Source organism: Megalops cyprinoides, chromosome 6 (genome assembly GCF_013368585.1).
Source record: "Megalops cyprinoides isolate fMegCyp1 chromosome 6, fMegCyp1.pri, whole genome shotgun sequence".
Lineage (NCBI taxonomy): Eukaryota > Metazoa > Chordata > Actinopteri > Elopiformes > Megalopidae > Megalops > Megalops cyprinoides.
The window spans coordinates 38,699,255-38,713,596 of NC_050588.1; the positions used below are offsets into that span (position 1 = coordinate 38,699,255).

The 14,342-nt window shown below is 44.5% G+C and overlaps 1 protein-coding gene across 3 annotated transcripts; it reads right to left on the reverse strand.

The window, feature by feature from the left end:
- Window positions 1-490: 490 nt before the first annotated feature.
- On the reverse strand, window positions 491-13,624 carry tmem51b (transmembrane protein 51b). 3 transcript variants are annotated; one of them, XM_036530284.1, is made up of 3 exons: window positions 13,556-13,624; window positions 4,535-4,950; window positions 491-2,690 (listed from the first exon to the last, which is right to left on the reverse strand). In XM_036530284.1, the coding sequence occupies exons 2-3, from the start codon at window positions 4,927-4,929 to the stop codon at window positions 2,255-2,257; spliced, it is 831 nt and encodes a 276-aa protein (XP_036386177.1). In that variant the 5' UTR covers window positions 4,930-4,950; window positions 13,556-13,624; the 3' UTR covers window positions 491-2,254. The 3 variants fall into 3 exon arrangements, with proteins under 3 accessions (XP_036386177.1, XP_036386176.1, XP_036386178.1); XM_036530283.1 differs by having other exon boundaries at window positions 13,406-13,595; XM_036530285.1 differs by lacking the exon at window positions 13,556-13,624 and adding an exon at window positions 12,888-13,027.
- Between the last annotated feature and the right edge of the window lie 718 nt (window positions 13,625-14,342).

Consider the following 14,342-nt stretch of genomic DNA (forward strand, 5'->3'; position numbering starts at 1 on the left):
CCACCATACAGTTAAATTAAATCAGACAAAATGTCAGCTTTATGACGGCATCACACCAAAAGCTGACACTTTTATATATAAAAGTACTTTATATATATTATTTTTAATTTTAAATACATATATTTTCAAGATGCCACCAGAGCTTCAAAGAGATTTGATGCTGGGTGGAGGCTAGAGACATATGGACTACCCATCAGATATTGTGGGCAGCTGTGTAGCATAGTGGTGAAGGAGCAGAGCAACCAAAAGGTTGCCGGTTCAATTCCCTGCTGTGGGACTGCTGCTGTACCCTTGGGCAAGGCACTTAACCGAGAATTGCCTCAGTAAATATCCAGCTGTGTAAAAAGCATTGTAAAAGAAAAAAAGAGCGTCTACTAAATGCCACATTTTAATATTGGGCATTTTAAGAATAAGAAATACAAAAGCCAGAATTCTGATTTGAACAAAAGTTTTTAATTAACCCATAAATTCCATAAGAAACTGAGATTTTTTTATCCATTTTAAAATAAATACATCAATTGAAAATTGATTGGCATTGTAAAACACCACCCTTCCCAGAGCTAACTTGCTGCGCCGTTCAGACTGCAAGTTTACAGTAGATCATGACATCAGATAAAACTTCTCCTTCCAGCATGCACTGTACAGTACACCCCTGTGGGTGGGTCGAGTTACGCGGTACACTAATGTCAGAGTGACAAGCTTCTCCCTTATAGGCACAGACACAACAGAAATATTTACAAGAACATAGAAAACTAGAATGAACTGAATACACCCTACATTTATTTTCTTGCAGAATGGGGCGTTGTGCCCAATTCACACTGAGCTGCAGATTAATCTGTAAAACGAGGACAACGTTCCCCCCGTTTTCAGTTAGCCGACATCTCAGCTTTCAGTTACAGCTAGAGTGCGCCATCTACAGGAAACGCACACAAAAAACACCACTGCAGTAAAGAGCCCTTATTCAAAGAGAACATCACTGGTATGGATAAAGTTATCATATGACAACACTTCTAATCAGTGGTAAATTCAGGCTGTGCTTTGAAGTTTCATCCTTTGGTGTTCTTTTCACAGACGGCAGAAAAGCAGTCATCCGCGCCAACACACTGACCACAGACGCTCACTGAGATTGACAGCCGTGATTTAATTAGCCTTTCTGTGTTTAAATCTTATTTCCACACTCCCAGATCCCTCAAACAGCACGACTACTGTAAGAGTCTGACCACTAAGTAAAGAGTCTTGATGGGAAACAGATCCTAGAGTGCTTTCATTTCTTCATTTCAAATTATTTCATAACCAAATGTGTGAAGGATTAGACAACTTCAATTCTCCTTCAGGAATATATTGGCAACACCAAACTGCAAAGCAAATATACTTTTAAGTTATCCCTTGAGAAACAATTTAGGCAGGTTAAGGAGGCAGAGAACTCTCCCTTATAATTTTCAGTTTTACTTGTATGTAGGTACACTACATCTCCTCAACTCTAGTGAATCAGAAATGAATAAATACTTGATTCAGACTCCTTGCAAGCGGTCATTCTTTCTACCATCTCAGTATGAGCCCACAAAGCATATTCAGGCAGATGCCCTAGACCACTGCTACTCTATGCCAACATTTCCCAGCATGCAGTGCAAAGTACATCCCTTCTCTCTGTTAGATAATGAAAAACACATCCTGGGGTTTGAATGATTCTCTGATTACCATAGAGCTGGATGTGTAACCATGAACGATTCCTGCCATAGGGAAGTTGAGGAATAACATGCACATTTATAAAACTGTAGTTAAATTATAGTTTTAAATATATCATACTACCTGTACACAAGTGTATTCTGCAGTTTAGTGAGCAATCAGGTCAAACCACAGGACAATTCCACAGCTGAAGTGATGGTCTGTCATTAAGGTAACACAGGTAACTGAGGTAATCACATTAATGACTGATACTAGGCACAGGTAAGCCTCCATCACAGCCACAAACAGCAGGTTGATGAAGGATTGTGTTAATTCCCTACAGACCCAATGCCCTCCTTTCTTATGCAGATTTAAAGAATGGCCTTAATGCTGGAACAGAAAACGGTTTTTAAGAGTACTTCCAATGGGTCTGCTGTGGGGAGCGTGCCCCCAGGGCGTGGCACAGCTGTAATCTGTGTCCAGCGCCTCAGAGACATCGCTGACACCAGCATGACTGTTGAAAGCCCCTGACCCTTCTAGTGAGACTCCAGCAATGCAGTTCCCTCCCGGGCTGAAGGGGGCGCACTCTTCAGAATTCAGGTGGCTTGTCCTCGTACTGCGGCGGTGGGGTGAGGGGCTCGATGGTCACCAGCCCTCCCTGCGCGGGGTTGCGGATGTTGAGGCGGAAGTCTTTGAGGTGCAGCTTCTCAGATTTGATCCGGCGTACTCTGAGGGGCCGCAGGATCCGGCTGGACCGGCTGTTGCTCCGGGAGGGCGGGGCCGACTGCGGCTCAGGGGCAGGCTGGGCAGCTGCAGCGGCCGGGGTGGGCGGGGGCTGGGGCGGGTCCTGCCCGGTCCCGCCCCCTGGCCCCTCGCCCTCGTTCTCCACAGCCTGGAGCAGGTCCTCGTAGGAGGGCAGCTGGGAGGTGCTGAGCCGGAGGTTGCTCTGGCGCACTGGGTACTGCCCGCTGCCCACCACCTCCTCATAGCTGGGCACGTCATACCGGGGGGCTGTGTCCTCCTCCCTGCGTATACACCAACACACACACACACACACACACGCACACACGCACAACCACACACACACACGCACACGCACAACCACACACACGCACGCACAACCACACACACACACGCGCACGCGCACACGCACACGTACGTAAGCACGCACGTAAGCACGCACGCACACACACACACATACACACGCAAGCACACGCACACACACACACACATTATTTATGAATGACCTGCTAGACAAACACAGATTGCAAACTAGACTGCGCTACAGCAGTTAAGAGGAAAATAAATAAAAACATAGCTGTGGAATCCACTCCTATAAGTCTAATTTCCCCTGCACCAAAGTGTTAGAGAAATACATAATAGCTAGAATATTTATAATATTATTTAATTAATTTATTATTTAATAGCTGTAAAATATGTAGATATTTGTAATCATACACTATTGAACTCACTTACTGTGCCAGACTGTAAAATGACCTAGTGGAATCACACCGACCCACAAGAATGACAGAGCTTGTATAAATCATGATCTGGCCCTCATTAATCTGTTTTGGGCTTTTGCCAGTCCTGTTATTCTAACAAAAAGACATTCAAGTTGATTGCTCATAGAAACACACAATTCTCAGAGGGGTATGTGCATGTTGGGAGCTATATTTCAATTTGGGAACCACGTCAAGGAAGGCAGAGAGTTTGTGACTAACCAATGAGAAACCAAAGTAATTTCTCACACTTTCTTCCCACATCTGTGATACATTAGAAAGCAACAAAATACAATATGAGAGGCATCCAAACAGTGGGACTCATTCAGTCCTGGGAAATTCTTTCAGTGGGCATCTAGAGAGGAATTCTGGGTAAAAACACTGGGAATAAGGAGTGGGTAACTGTAAAGGAATGCTCTTTAATCACCATACTCCTTTACCACCTTTAAATGGCACTTAAAGCCCATTTCACCTCATTCATTTCAATAATAAAAAATACCATTTAATTTACACTTAAACACTTGGCCACAAAGGAAAGCATGCCAAATTATTTAATGCATGAAGCGCAAAAGTGCAAAAGTGTATATATACAGGTTGTTGCCATTGTCGTTGCAAGTCTATTTTGATAATGACACAGCGTTTGAGTCAGAGAAGCCGCACAATGGGCCGCTGTCAGCCGAGCTGAACGGGCTGGTTTCGGAGGGTATCTGTATGAGTCACTGAGTTCAGACCACGCCCATGCAGGGGAACCACAAACACCTCTGCTTTCTCTCACAGCTCAGACAACTTAAATGCGGCACACTCCCGCAATTCAACTCACAATGTTAAAATCACACACTAACCATACGGCCCTGTTCTCAGTTCAGTAACCCTTACGGGTGGTGGAGCAGGCCTAGCTTGAACAAGGCATATCCTCTCTTTGCCTTTATCAAAGTGAAATGCCAACCCACTCCAAACTGAAACTGACAGTGTAAAGCCTGAGGAAGACTGATGTGTCCATCAGTGGGGCATCTGATCAGCAGTCAGGTGCTTCTCTGTGACCACAGCAGCACAACTGTGAAGTTTTGTGGGGACTCTTTAGATATAATTCAGTAAAATCTTAATAACATATCAGCTTCATTACTACACAGGTAAGTCTGTGTAAAAATCACTCTTTTCCTCCGCCTATCAATAATGCTCTAAAAATCACAGATGGCAAATGGAACATCCCCCCAACACCTCAGGACCCCATATGACATCACAGTAGACAGGACCAATCACATACACAAACTAGGCAGGGGGAGGGGTCTGGAGGAGGGCAGGGCCCTGACAGACAGGGGGCTGGACGGGGCCGTTATGAGGACCTCCGACAGACAGGGGGCAGCACTCACGTTTCCCCTGGCTCCGCAGGCTCCTGGTCCTGGTACCGGGCCTCCTGCGGCTGGCTCTCGCGGCGCCGCTGCCGGTGCTTGCTCCTGATGGTCAGGCAGATGGCCAGCAGCAGCATGGCCACGCCCGCCCCGACCAGCACGAAGGCCACGGACGAGGTCTTGCCCCTGGCGTCCAGCTCTCCGTCCGTCTCCGCACCCACAGGGGAAGAGGCGCTGCTGCTGTTCCCCGCCACGTCCGCCGGCACCACCGTCCACACGATCATCACCACGCCCAGCGCCACCAGCCCCACGCCCAGCGCGCACAGGGCGTACTGCGACCCGGAGCTGCTGCCTCCGCTCGCTGAGCTGGGGGGAGCCCGGCCCTCCCCCCCACACAGCCGGCCGCTCGAGCACATCCTCCGCTGATCTCCTCACACCTGCAGACCGGAGACAGGACAGCGAGTCATGGGGCAGCAGTGTAGCAGAGCGGTTAAGGCTCAGGACTCGAAACGGAACGGTTGCTGGTTCGATTCCCCACAGGGGCACAGTTGCTATACCCACAACTGCCTCAGTAAATAAATACCCAGCTCTATAAAAGGATAACATTGTAACAACCTGTAACTGATGTAAGTCGCTCAGAATAAGAGCATCTGCTAAATGCCAGTAATGTAGTGAGTCACACCCACTCCCACCCACCCCAGAACCCACCACTCCCAGCACAATCTGAGCAGAAACCAGCTGGCAGAGGACAGGGCTTGAGAAGGAATTTTTAAGACAACACAAAAAGTAGCCATTCCACGAATAGTTTCCTGGAATAGGCACTCCGCGCCTGGGAAGAGGTCCAAACACATGGCAGTTCGCTGAGGGTTATCAGGTTTTTCATGAACTTCTTTGGAAAGAAGTTTTACATTTTTAACCTCTCCCACTGGCACCAAAACACCCAGAGGAAGCCCAAGCCTGTCCAACCCACCATACCACTAACACAGAGAGCACTCTCTACACTAAACTCACCCATACCGCTAACACAGACAGCACTCTCTACACTACACACCCCATACCGCTAACACTGAGAGCACTCTCTACACCCCTACACCCCTCTGTGGGACACTATATAATTGATATAGATGACTCTGTACACTGTGCAAACAGTAATTCTGATATATGTGTTAAATACAAAAAGCTTTTTGTTACCAATTGATACTTCACATAATATTCAAGACACAACAATTCCAATGTTAATATTGTAGGTACTCAACTAAAAGATGAAATCATGGAAAAGGCAAAAAACCTGTCTAGACATATAAGTACTAGCACAACATGCCAAAAAGACAACTGACAACCATTCAAAAGCTGGCAGTTTTGGAATTATGGGTAGAATATAAGGTTTCACCCGCTACATTTTATTCATGGTTGAAAATGAAGAATTAAGTAGAAAGCAAAACAGTTGCAGGCCAAATCTCTTCTAGTTGCAAATGCGAGTAAAATGCTCACACTGTTGAGCCCTGCAAATATATTAGAATTATTTATAAGGACAATTTAAATACTACTGAGCTTTACACTGGCACCAGTCCATACCTCCAAGCAAATGTTCACACCGCCAACACACCCATTCTGATCAAATGACGAGAAAAGCACGGAAGAAAATAGCCACCTCAGAGGTAGTGTGATTTTTTGCCAGTTGTGCTATTCCAGCATATCCGCACATGTTGCACTATGTAGGGTCTTATATCTGTGTCTTCAAAGGTGAACCCACAAAATCAATTTCTTTAGAAGCCCAATTAGCACCACTGAGCATGTCCACAGAGAAAGCTAAATTAAGAGGGGAAACACCTATCCTGCAAATTCGGGCTGCCCCACTTCCTGGTGCCAGTGTAGTCCCTGACCTCAGCTGTGGGGGTCAGCTCACTGCATGAGTAAAACCACAGGGACAAACACACACAAACTTAAACTTAAAACACACTCGACTATAACTGCTGGCATAGGCATAACAGCGAGAGTCACATGTCATATACTGATGATCACAAAAACCAGCCTACCCAGACACAACACACACCCCAAAGCCTGCCAAAAACATCCAACTATAACAGGCCATGTCCCCAGAGTTACAGCAGTCCCACTATCTATTCACCTCCAGAAACTACTGACCTTTACAACAGCAAACTGCAAACTACGATGTGGTAATGCTCAGGTCAGACAAACCCTGCTTCTCCGAAACGGGCAGTACCCTCATCTGAGTTCAGAATTCACATTATCTGCCATGTCGATCCTGTAAATGAGAGCTTGTGCTCAAATAACCCTCCCGGTTACGTAAAGGTTTAACCATAACGCTTTATCACATAAAACGTCCATAGCTTATGCAGTCTAGTGATTGATTACACATGGCATGGTCAGAAGACGCATTTACCTTCCGTGCTTGGTGGTTAACAGCAGGGGTTAATAATGAATAGGGCTCACACATAGCTCAGAGCTCACCCATGTGGACTGGGACGTCCCTATATGCTGCACTGCAAACAGCAGCGTTTTCCTCTCAGACAAAGCCAAACGGCAGTTTGGTTCGGGTCTGACAGGACAGAGTACGAAGCTGCAGGTGCCATCTGTCCCCTGTGTAAACACAGTGACCATGGCAGCGCGACATCAGGCAAAACGAACACACGTGATGAGGCAGAAGCCATTCTCTGCTTCTCCAGTCAGACATTACACAGCAGGAGAGATCTTTTTAAGCCTGCATACATCATCATTTAGCAGATGCTCTTATCCAGAGCAACTTACATAGGTTACAGTTTTTACATGTTATCCATTTATACAGCTGGATATTTACTGAGGTAATTCTGGGTTGGGTACCTTGCCAAGGGTGCAGCAGCGGTGCCCCAGTGGGGAATCGAACCAGCAACCTGCCCTGCTCCTTACCACTATGCTATACAGCCATCTACACACAGCAACATATATCAGGATCACGCAGACCGAGCACCTGAAAATCCCACCTGGGACATTCCGTGTGAAAAAGAACCCAAAATGACCTTCTGGATTTTCCTTGACTTCAGTACACAGAGGGGTGCTTTGGAGTTACGTGTCATAAATCAGAAAGTCCCTGAGATCCAACTCTGAAACTTTCTGCATCTGTACAACACAGTCCATAGAATTATTACAAATAAGAAAAACCGTAGGTAGTACTTATATAATATTAATTTTTCCTGATTTGCATAATCATACAATTAATACACACATATCTCAAAATCAAAATGTTTCGAATTTTTTAGAGCACAAAATGAGCTCTCACATCATGTCAATATGGTGTTTGTGGCACATACAGGTCAAATGTTAGTGACTTGTAGCAACCCTGGGTGGGGTCAATCTGTCAAAAAATACTTATTTCTCCTTAATGCTCTTATAAATGAAAGTCAAATATATGTCAAAAATCCTTACTCCAATGCACTGAATTTCAGGAAAATTCTAAATGTAACTAACATTTTGTGGTCTTTTTCACATGCAAAGTTATGCTTAAAAACTAATCCAGCCACCCTACTCAGTTCCAAGTTCACCAGCTCTACGTTTCTACAGCTCATCCGTTTTGGTTAAAAAGTCCTCAGACTGTAACAGATTGAGACAGCACAGGTTCACAGATGTGGCTCAGTAAATGTTAACTTCACACTGGTTTAGCAGCTGGGGTGTGAGGGAGGCTACAGGAGCCAGTGACAGGTACACTGCGCTGTATCAGACCTTTATGATATATGGGCAGTTCCCCTGCCTGACAGCAACAGAAAGGACTGACAGAGGAAACAGGAAATAAGACCAGGAAAAGCCATCGGTCTAACAAAGGGACTCCATTCCAGGCATTGGAAAAGAAATCGGTCTGGCTATCGGTTAACCCCCAAACCTGCCTCCGCTAATTCACTCCACTATTTACACTCCTATCAAAAGTAAACCGGAATTACTTTAAGTACCCTGGGAAAACTGAATACGCATTAGGAAGAGAACCTTAGGGAAAGTGGTTAGTTTGACGTATCAACCACACACACACACCACGCCTGTAGGCATTTTTGGGAGAGGAGGCTTGTATGTGACGAACAGGTTCTGTGCTCACGGGAAGAGGTGCAAGTTACAACCTCGTGCGACATTATCATGTTCTGACTTGCTTAGCATTTGACTTGGTGAAACGTATCTCACAGGAAAAAATGTTTAAAATTCAACTTCATTTTTGTCGATAAAATGGAATCACTGGGGAAAAAAAACAAAGATATATTTGTTGAAAAAAACCGTGTTTCTGAGTTCAGATTTGGAAAATGAACAGACAGGCAAGCCGGAGGAGTGCTGTTAACATCTTTCCAGCTTCTCCAAAACAAACCTTGAGGGTCTGAGAAGAGAAGTAAATACGGTGAAGTGTGATACAGCTCCTGTCTATTTTAGGCCTGAGAATGATCCCAGACCACACAGACGGGCAAAACAGCGTAGATCTTGTAATACGATACTTACGATATGATATTATTTTCTGAGTAGGCCAGCTTATCCACAGAGTTATCCTGCACATGTTTCACCCATTATTACAGCTGGGTCTTTACTGAAGCAAGTTGGGTTAAACACCTTCCTCAAAGTTATATCAGCAGGGGTTCTTTTCCCAAAAAAGGTCATATAAATGTGGTGCTCAGTCAAATATTCCTGAAATTCAGATGCAGTGAAAACATGTGTATACATACTTACATATTTATCATATAAAGCACAGTATAAATATGTGTATATGTAAAAACACTCACTGAGCACTTTATTAGGAACACTATACTAATACTGGGTAGGGCTTCCCTTTGCTCTCAAAACAGCCTCAACTCTTCGTGGCATGGATTCCACAAGATGTTGGAAACATTCCTTTGAGATTCTGGTTGATGTTGACATGATTGCATCACACAATTTCTGCAGATTTGTCAGCTGCACATTCATGCTGCGAATCTCCCGTTCTACCACATCCCAAAGGTGTTCCATTGGATTCAGATCTGGTGACTGGGAAGGCCAGTGAAGAACATTGAACTCATTGTCATGTTCATGAAAACAGTTTGAGATGACTTTTGCTTTGTGACATGGTGCATTAACATGCTGGAAGTAACCATTAGAAGATGAGTAAATTGTGGCCATGAAGGGATGCACATGGTCAGGAACAATACTCAAATAGGCTGTGGCATTCAAGTGATGATTGGTTGGTATTAACGGGCCCAAAGTGTGCCAAAAAAACATTTCCCACACCATTACACCACCGCCACTAGCCTAGACTGTTGACACAAGGCAGGTTGGGTCCATGGATTCATGCTGCTGGCGCCAAATTCTGACCCTACCATCTGTGTGCCTCAGCAGAAATCGAGATTCATCAGACCAGGCTACATTTTTCCAGTCTTCAACTGTCCAGTTTTGGTGAGCCTGTGCCCACTGCAGCCTCAGCTTTCTGTTCTTGGCTGACATAAGTGGAACCCGACATGGTCTTCTGCTGTTGTAGCCCATCTGCCTCAAGGTTTGATGTGTTGTGCATTTGGAGATGCTTTTCTGCTCACCACAACTGTACAGAGTGGTTATCTGAGTTACTGTAGCCTTTCTGTCAGCTCAAACCAGTCTGGCCATTCTCCATTGACTTCTCTCATCATCAAGGTGTTTCTGTCCGCAGAACTGCTGCTCACTGGATGTTTTTTGTTTTTGGCACCATTGAGTAAACTCTAAAGAATGTTGTGCATGAAAATCCCAGATCAGCAGTTACAGAAATACTCAAACCAGCCCGTCTGGCACCAACAATCATGCCACAGTCGAAATCACCGAGATCACATTTTTTCCCCATTCTGATCGTTGATGTGAACATTAACTGAAGCTCCTGACCTGTATCTGCATGAATTTATGCACTGCACTGCTGCCACATGATTGTCTGATTAGATAATTGCATCATTAAGTAGGTGTACAGGTGTTCCTAATGAAGTGCTCAGTGAGTGTAAATTAGTAATAGAAAACACAGTACAAACTCATTCAATGTTGTGACATGACAGGGAAAATCAGGTGTTTATTTCAGGGTGAGCGAGACCTAAGGGTTAAATAAGGAAATCCTTACGGATCTTTCACTCATCCATGCTCCTACTTGTCCTTGTTTCAGCAGCAGGCCAGAACACTGGCAAATACATTGTGTCTGCCCAGTAACCTGGCCCTTAATTTCCTCCATTACTCTGTCCTTTTGGTCCAAACCAAAAGAGTGGGACAATTTTGGTGAGTGAGCTGGCATTTTCGGACAAGTGAATTAGTCTGAGCTTCATTCCATAGCAGAAACATCACTTGCTAACGCGGCCTTGCGTTACCCTGTCATTTTAAAGGATTTATTACTTGAGAAGACAGCAAGTTCAATTTCAGGACAAGCCAAGCAAGTTACGGACATTTGTTCAGAGTTCCATTAAAAGACGTACAGACTTGGATTTTGAGCTGTAAAGTAATTAATGGTGACATTTTTATAAACGGTATCAACTTGGGTCATCGTAAAAGAGAGCGTCATAACGCAGGGACTTCCTGTACTGTTTCAGCTGCTGTTTGAGGCCAGTTATTTCCAGCTGGCCAACAGGAGCAGGAAGTGTGAAGGACAGGCTACCCCAGGTGAAAAGCAGAGGCACAGAAGCAAAAACACACTCTGGACAGATGTGGAAGAAAAGGAGTCTATTGAGCTCTGGAAAAAAATGAGCATCAATTAATCAAACCCCACAAACTGACAGCACGAAATCAAGCACAACTAGTTCAAATGAAACTGTAGGGGGCCTTGGAAGAAACTGTAGGCCATTTTCGTATGTCCCAGGGCTGTATTTTGTCATCTCAGAGCAAGCCGGTGGCAAAATAAAAAAAAAATAAAAGGCCTGGTACTACAGCTTGTTCTGATGGCAGCCACATGCTGAGGTGCTGAGATATGCAACACTCTGATATGAAAATGCATGCAGTGCGTAAGCCATGACTGCAAATACTCCACAGTAAGACACTCCAGCCTCTGTATATAGTCTAACAGGTGCACCTCCTGTATGCTCACAGTTAGTAAAAATCAGCCTGCCCTCAAGACATCAGTGGCTGTGGATCTAGCCAACACAGGGGTGTAATTATTAACCCTCTAGTCATTCAGCCATTCAACCAAACAGGACTCTGTCACCTCTGCCTTTCACCTCACCCACACAGCGCCCCCTGCTGGTTAGATCTAACATTTCAGAGCACCTTTCCCTCTCTCTAAAATGAAGGTCAGTCTGCTCACAGACACCAGCACAAGGATGAGTGACATGTGTCCGGTGTGCCAGAACACAGGGGAATTCTGGGTAAAACACGGCAGCTGAGAGAGCTCCGAATGAGGGGACACTCCACTGCCACAAACCACACAGATCCTCTGGTTTGTCAGCACTTGCAGGTGTGGCATCTTCCGGATTAAACTGAATTTGTGAGGGTGAAAGGGAGGACCACGCCCAGCTGTGCCTGCACTCTTAAATTCAACAAGTTTTCTCTGGACTGGATTCATTGCTAAGGTGATGCTCTCCCCAGGTAACGGACTTTTCGAGCTGCATCATTCAGAAGCTGAGATATATTGGTGCTGCTGCACAGTAAGAGGCAACCACCAGGATCTACCTGCCCAGGTGTTACCTCACAAGCTGTTATTTGAATAAAATGTTTCAAAACTAGAACTAGTCAAGGTTCAGGATTTGGGTCAAAATAATGCTGATCCATTATGTGAGAGCAGAGGGTACAAAGTATATGACAAATGCTAGCAGTACCAACTTAAGCATAAATACACTAAACCTTTTACACTAGAAACTGGTTGAATGTCTCTTTCATACTTTAAGGCCACTAAGCACTCAGGTAATGCAAACACTTAAATAAGGCACTGAGTGAAACGTGGATTCTGTAGCAGTTGGCCCTCTGATAAAGGTTCTTTACATGGATGCACAGGTGACACCGCATTACAGGTCTGCTTTCAAAGCCATGCAATCCGGCTTGTTTAATGTGGTGCCCTGGATTTCCACCACTTTGCATGTTAAAATGACTCTGGGTTTAACTGGGAACTTTGCATTGCCTTTAACTTATATTCTGCTCGAAACTGTCCATTAACTCGGTCGGTAAACACATCTATTCAAGAAGCAACAACAGGTTACAAACGTACATAGTTTACTCATTCAAAAACAAACAGCTGGATATTTACCCTAGCTATCTTGGTAACATTACACCACAGTACGACCGCAGAGGCCCGGGATTTGAACCCAAAACATGCTGACCAGAAACTCCTTTCCGAGAACTACGTCACAGTCTTACCAAGAGGTTTACTAAATAAGGAACTAATGAAAATGTCGAAATTCTCCATTACCGTATCAACTTCCATAAGAAAATGCAAACTGCTCACCTTAGGGACCTGCTATTCCAGTCTAGAAGAGCCGCGGGCCTTTTCTAATATATCGAAATCCCGTTCAAAGACACCGTTTTAAGGTAGAAAATGGTGTGCAGCTTTTCCCAGCAACATTTGTGGATAATTGTCCTGACAGACAGTGGGAAACTGGCTTTAAAATAAACAGCCAATATAACAAACCATCAAAAACGTCACACCTTAAGGATGCGGAGAACTGGTTTCAACATCGCAGAAACCCTGCCGCGCACCTAGGCAAACTCCACTTCCGCACCGGACAATTTGGGTGGAACTCTGACAGGTCAAACAGCTCTGAAATAAAACTTCCGAAATCCCCCCTAACAGAATCGGTGCCTTTTTCTGACAGAGGCTGACTTCCTCCAGTGCACACCACACAAATAAGCGCCATAATAAATGCGCTTAATAGACATAGTGTGGGAACAGCAGGAAGGCTGGGTAGTTAGTAGTTAACGAAAGAAAACGTCCAGGTGATAGGCAAAACACCGAGGCGGCCTTACCTTGCTTGGCTGTTCACACTCAGCGACCCGTCGATTTCATTAAAACATTTATGAGAAAAATCTCTTGCGATGCAAATGTTATTTTGTTGGCGTTTTCTGTAGATTAGCGATGGCCACGGACACGTGTAAGTCATCAAAAGTTAGATTTACCTGCTTTATTGCTCCGCCTATTGTTCCCCTGGTGTTGCGGGGTAAGAAAGACAGGAACTTTGTTCAAATTCCACCCAACGAGCAATCTCTCCCAGTCGTAAAGCGTTAACAGCTTTCCCCTTGGTCTTAGTGTGCGCAGTTTAAGCATGCGTAATACCGACTGTTGTTACAGTATTTTTTTTTATCTTAGGCGGCAGACCTTTTCTTTCCCGGTTACCGTGTAAAATGAATACTTTTCTGCATTGATTCAGATAAAGGCAATTTTATTAAACAGACCAGCGATATTTCAGAAAATATTAAAACCTCATTGCAAAGACCAAACACAGAAACATTGTAATCGTTCTGTATTTTACAGAGGTATCCTGTTTGAATCACTGAAGCCTGTTTTGCTTTCCAAGATAAGGAAATGCATTTCAAAACTCCATTTTATTATTTTAAAAAGGGAAAAACACTAGCACAGCATTGATGAAGCTGGGAGATTGGAAACTCCGACCTTGTTTGTCCTGCTTCGACCTTACTTACAGATATTTTTCTTTTGTGAAACAAAAATAAAAACAAGTCACCCACATCTGCGAAAACAGCAGATTCTAGGTTCCCTGTGAATGCAGCTAATCAAGCAGAAGTCCATTACCTTCGCAGAAGTCCTGTACATTAGCTGAAAAGTACGAAGAATCCTGTAGATGAAATGTTGCAGCCTAGCCAGTCATTCATTAGTCAGTGCCGGGTTTTTTTTTTCAATGCTGTTTCTGGACGGTCGATTTCTTTTCACCAGATGTTTTATTGTCAG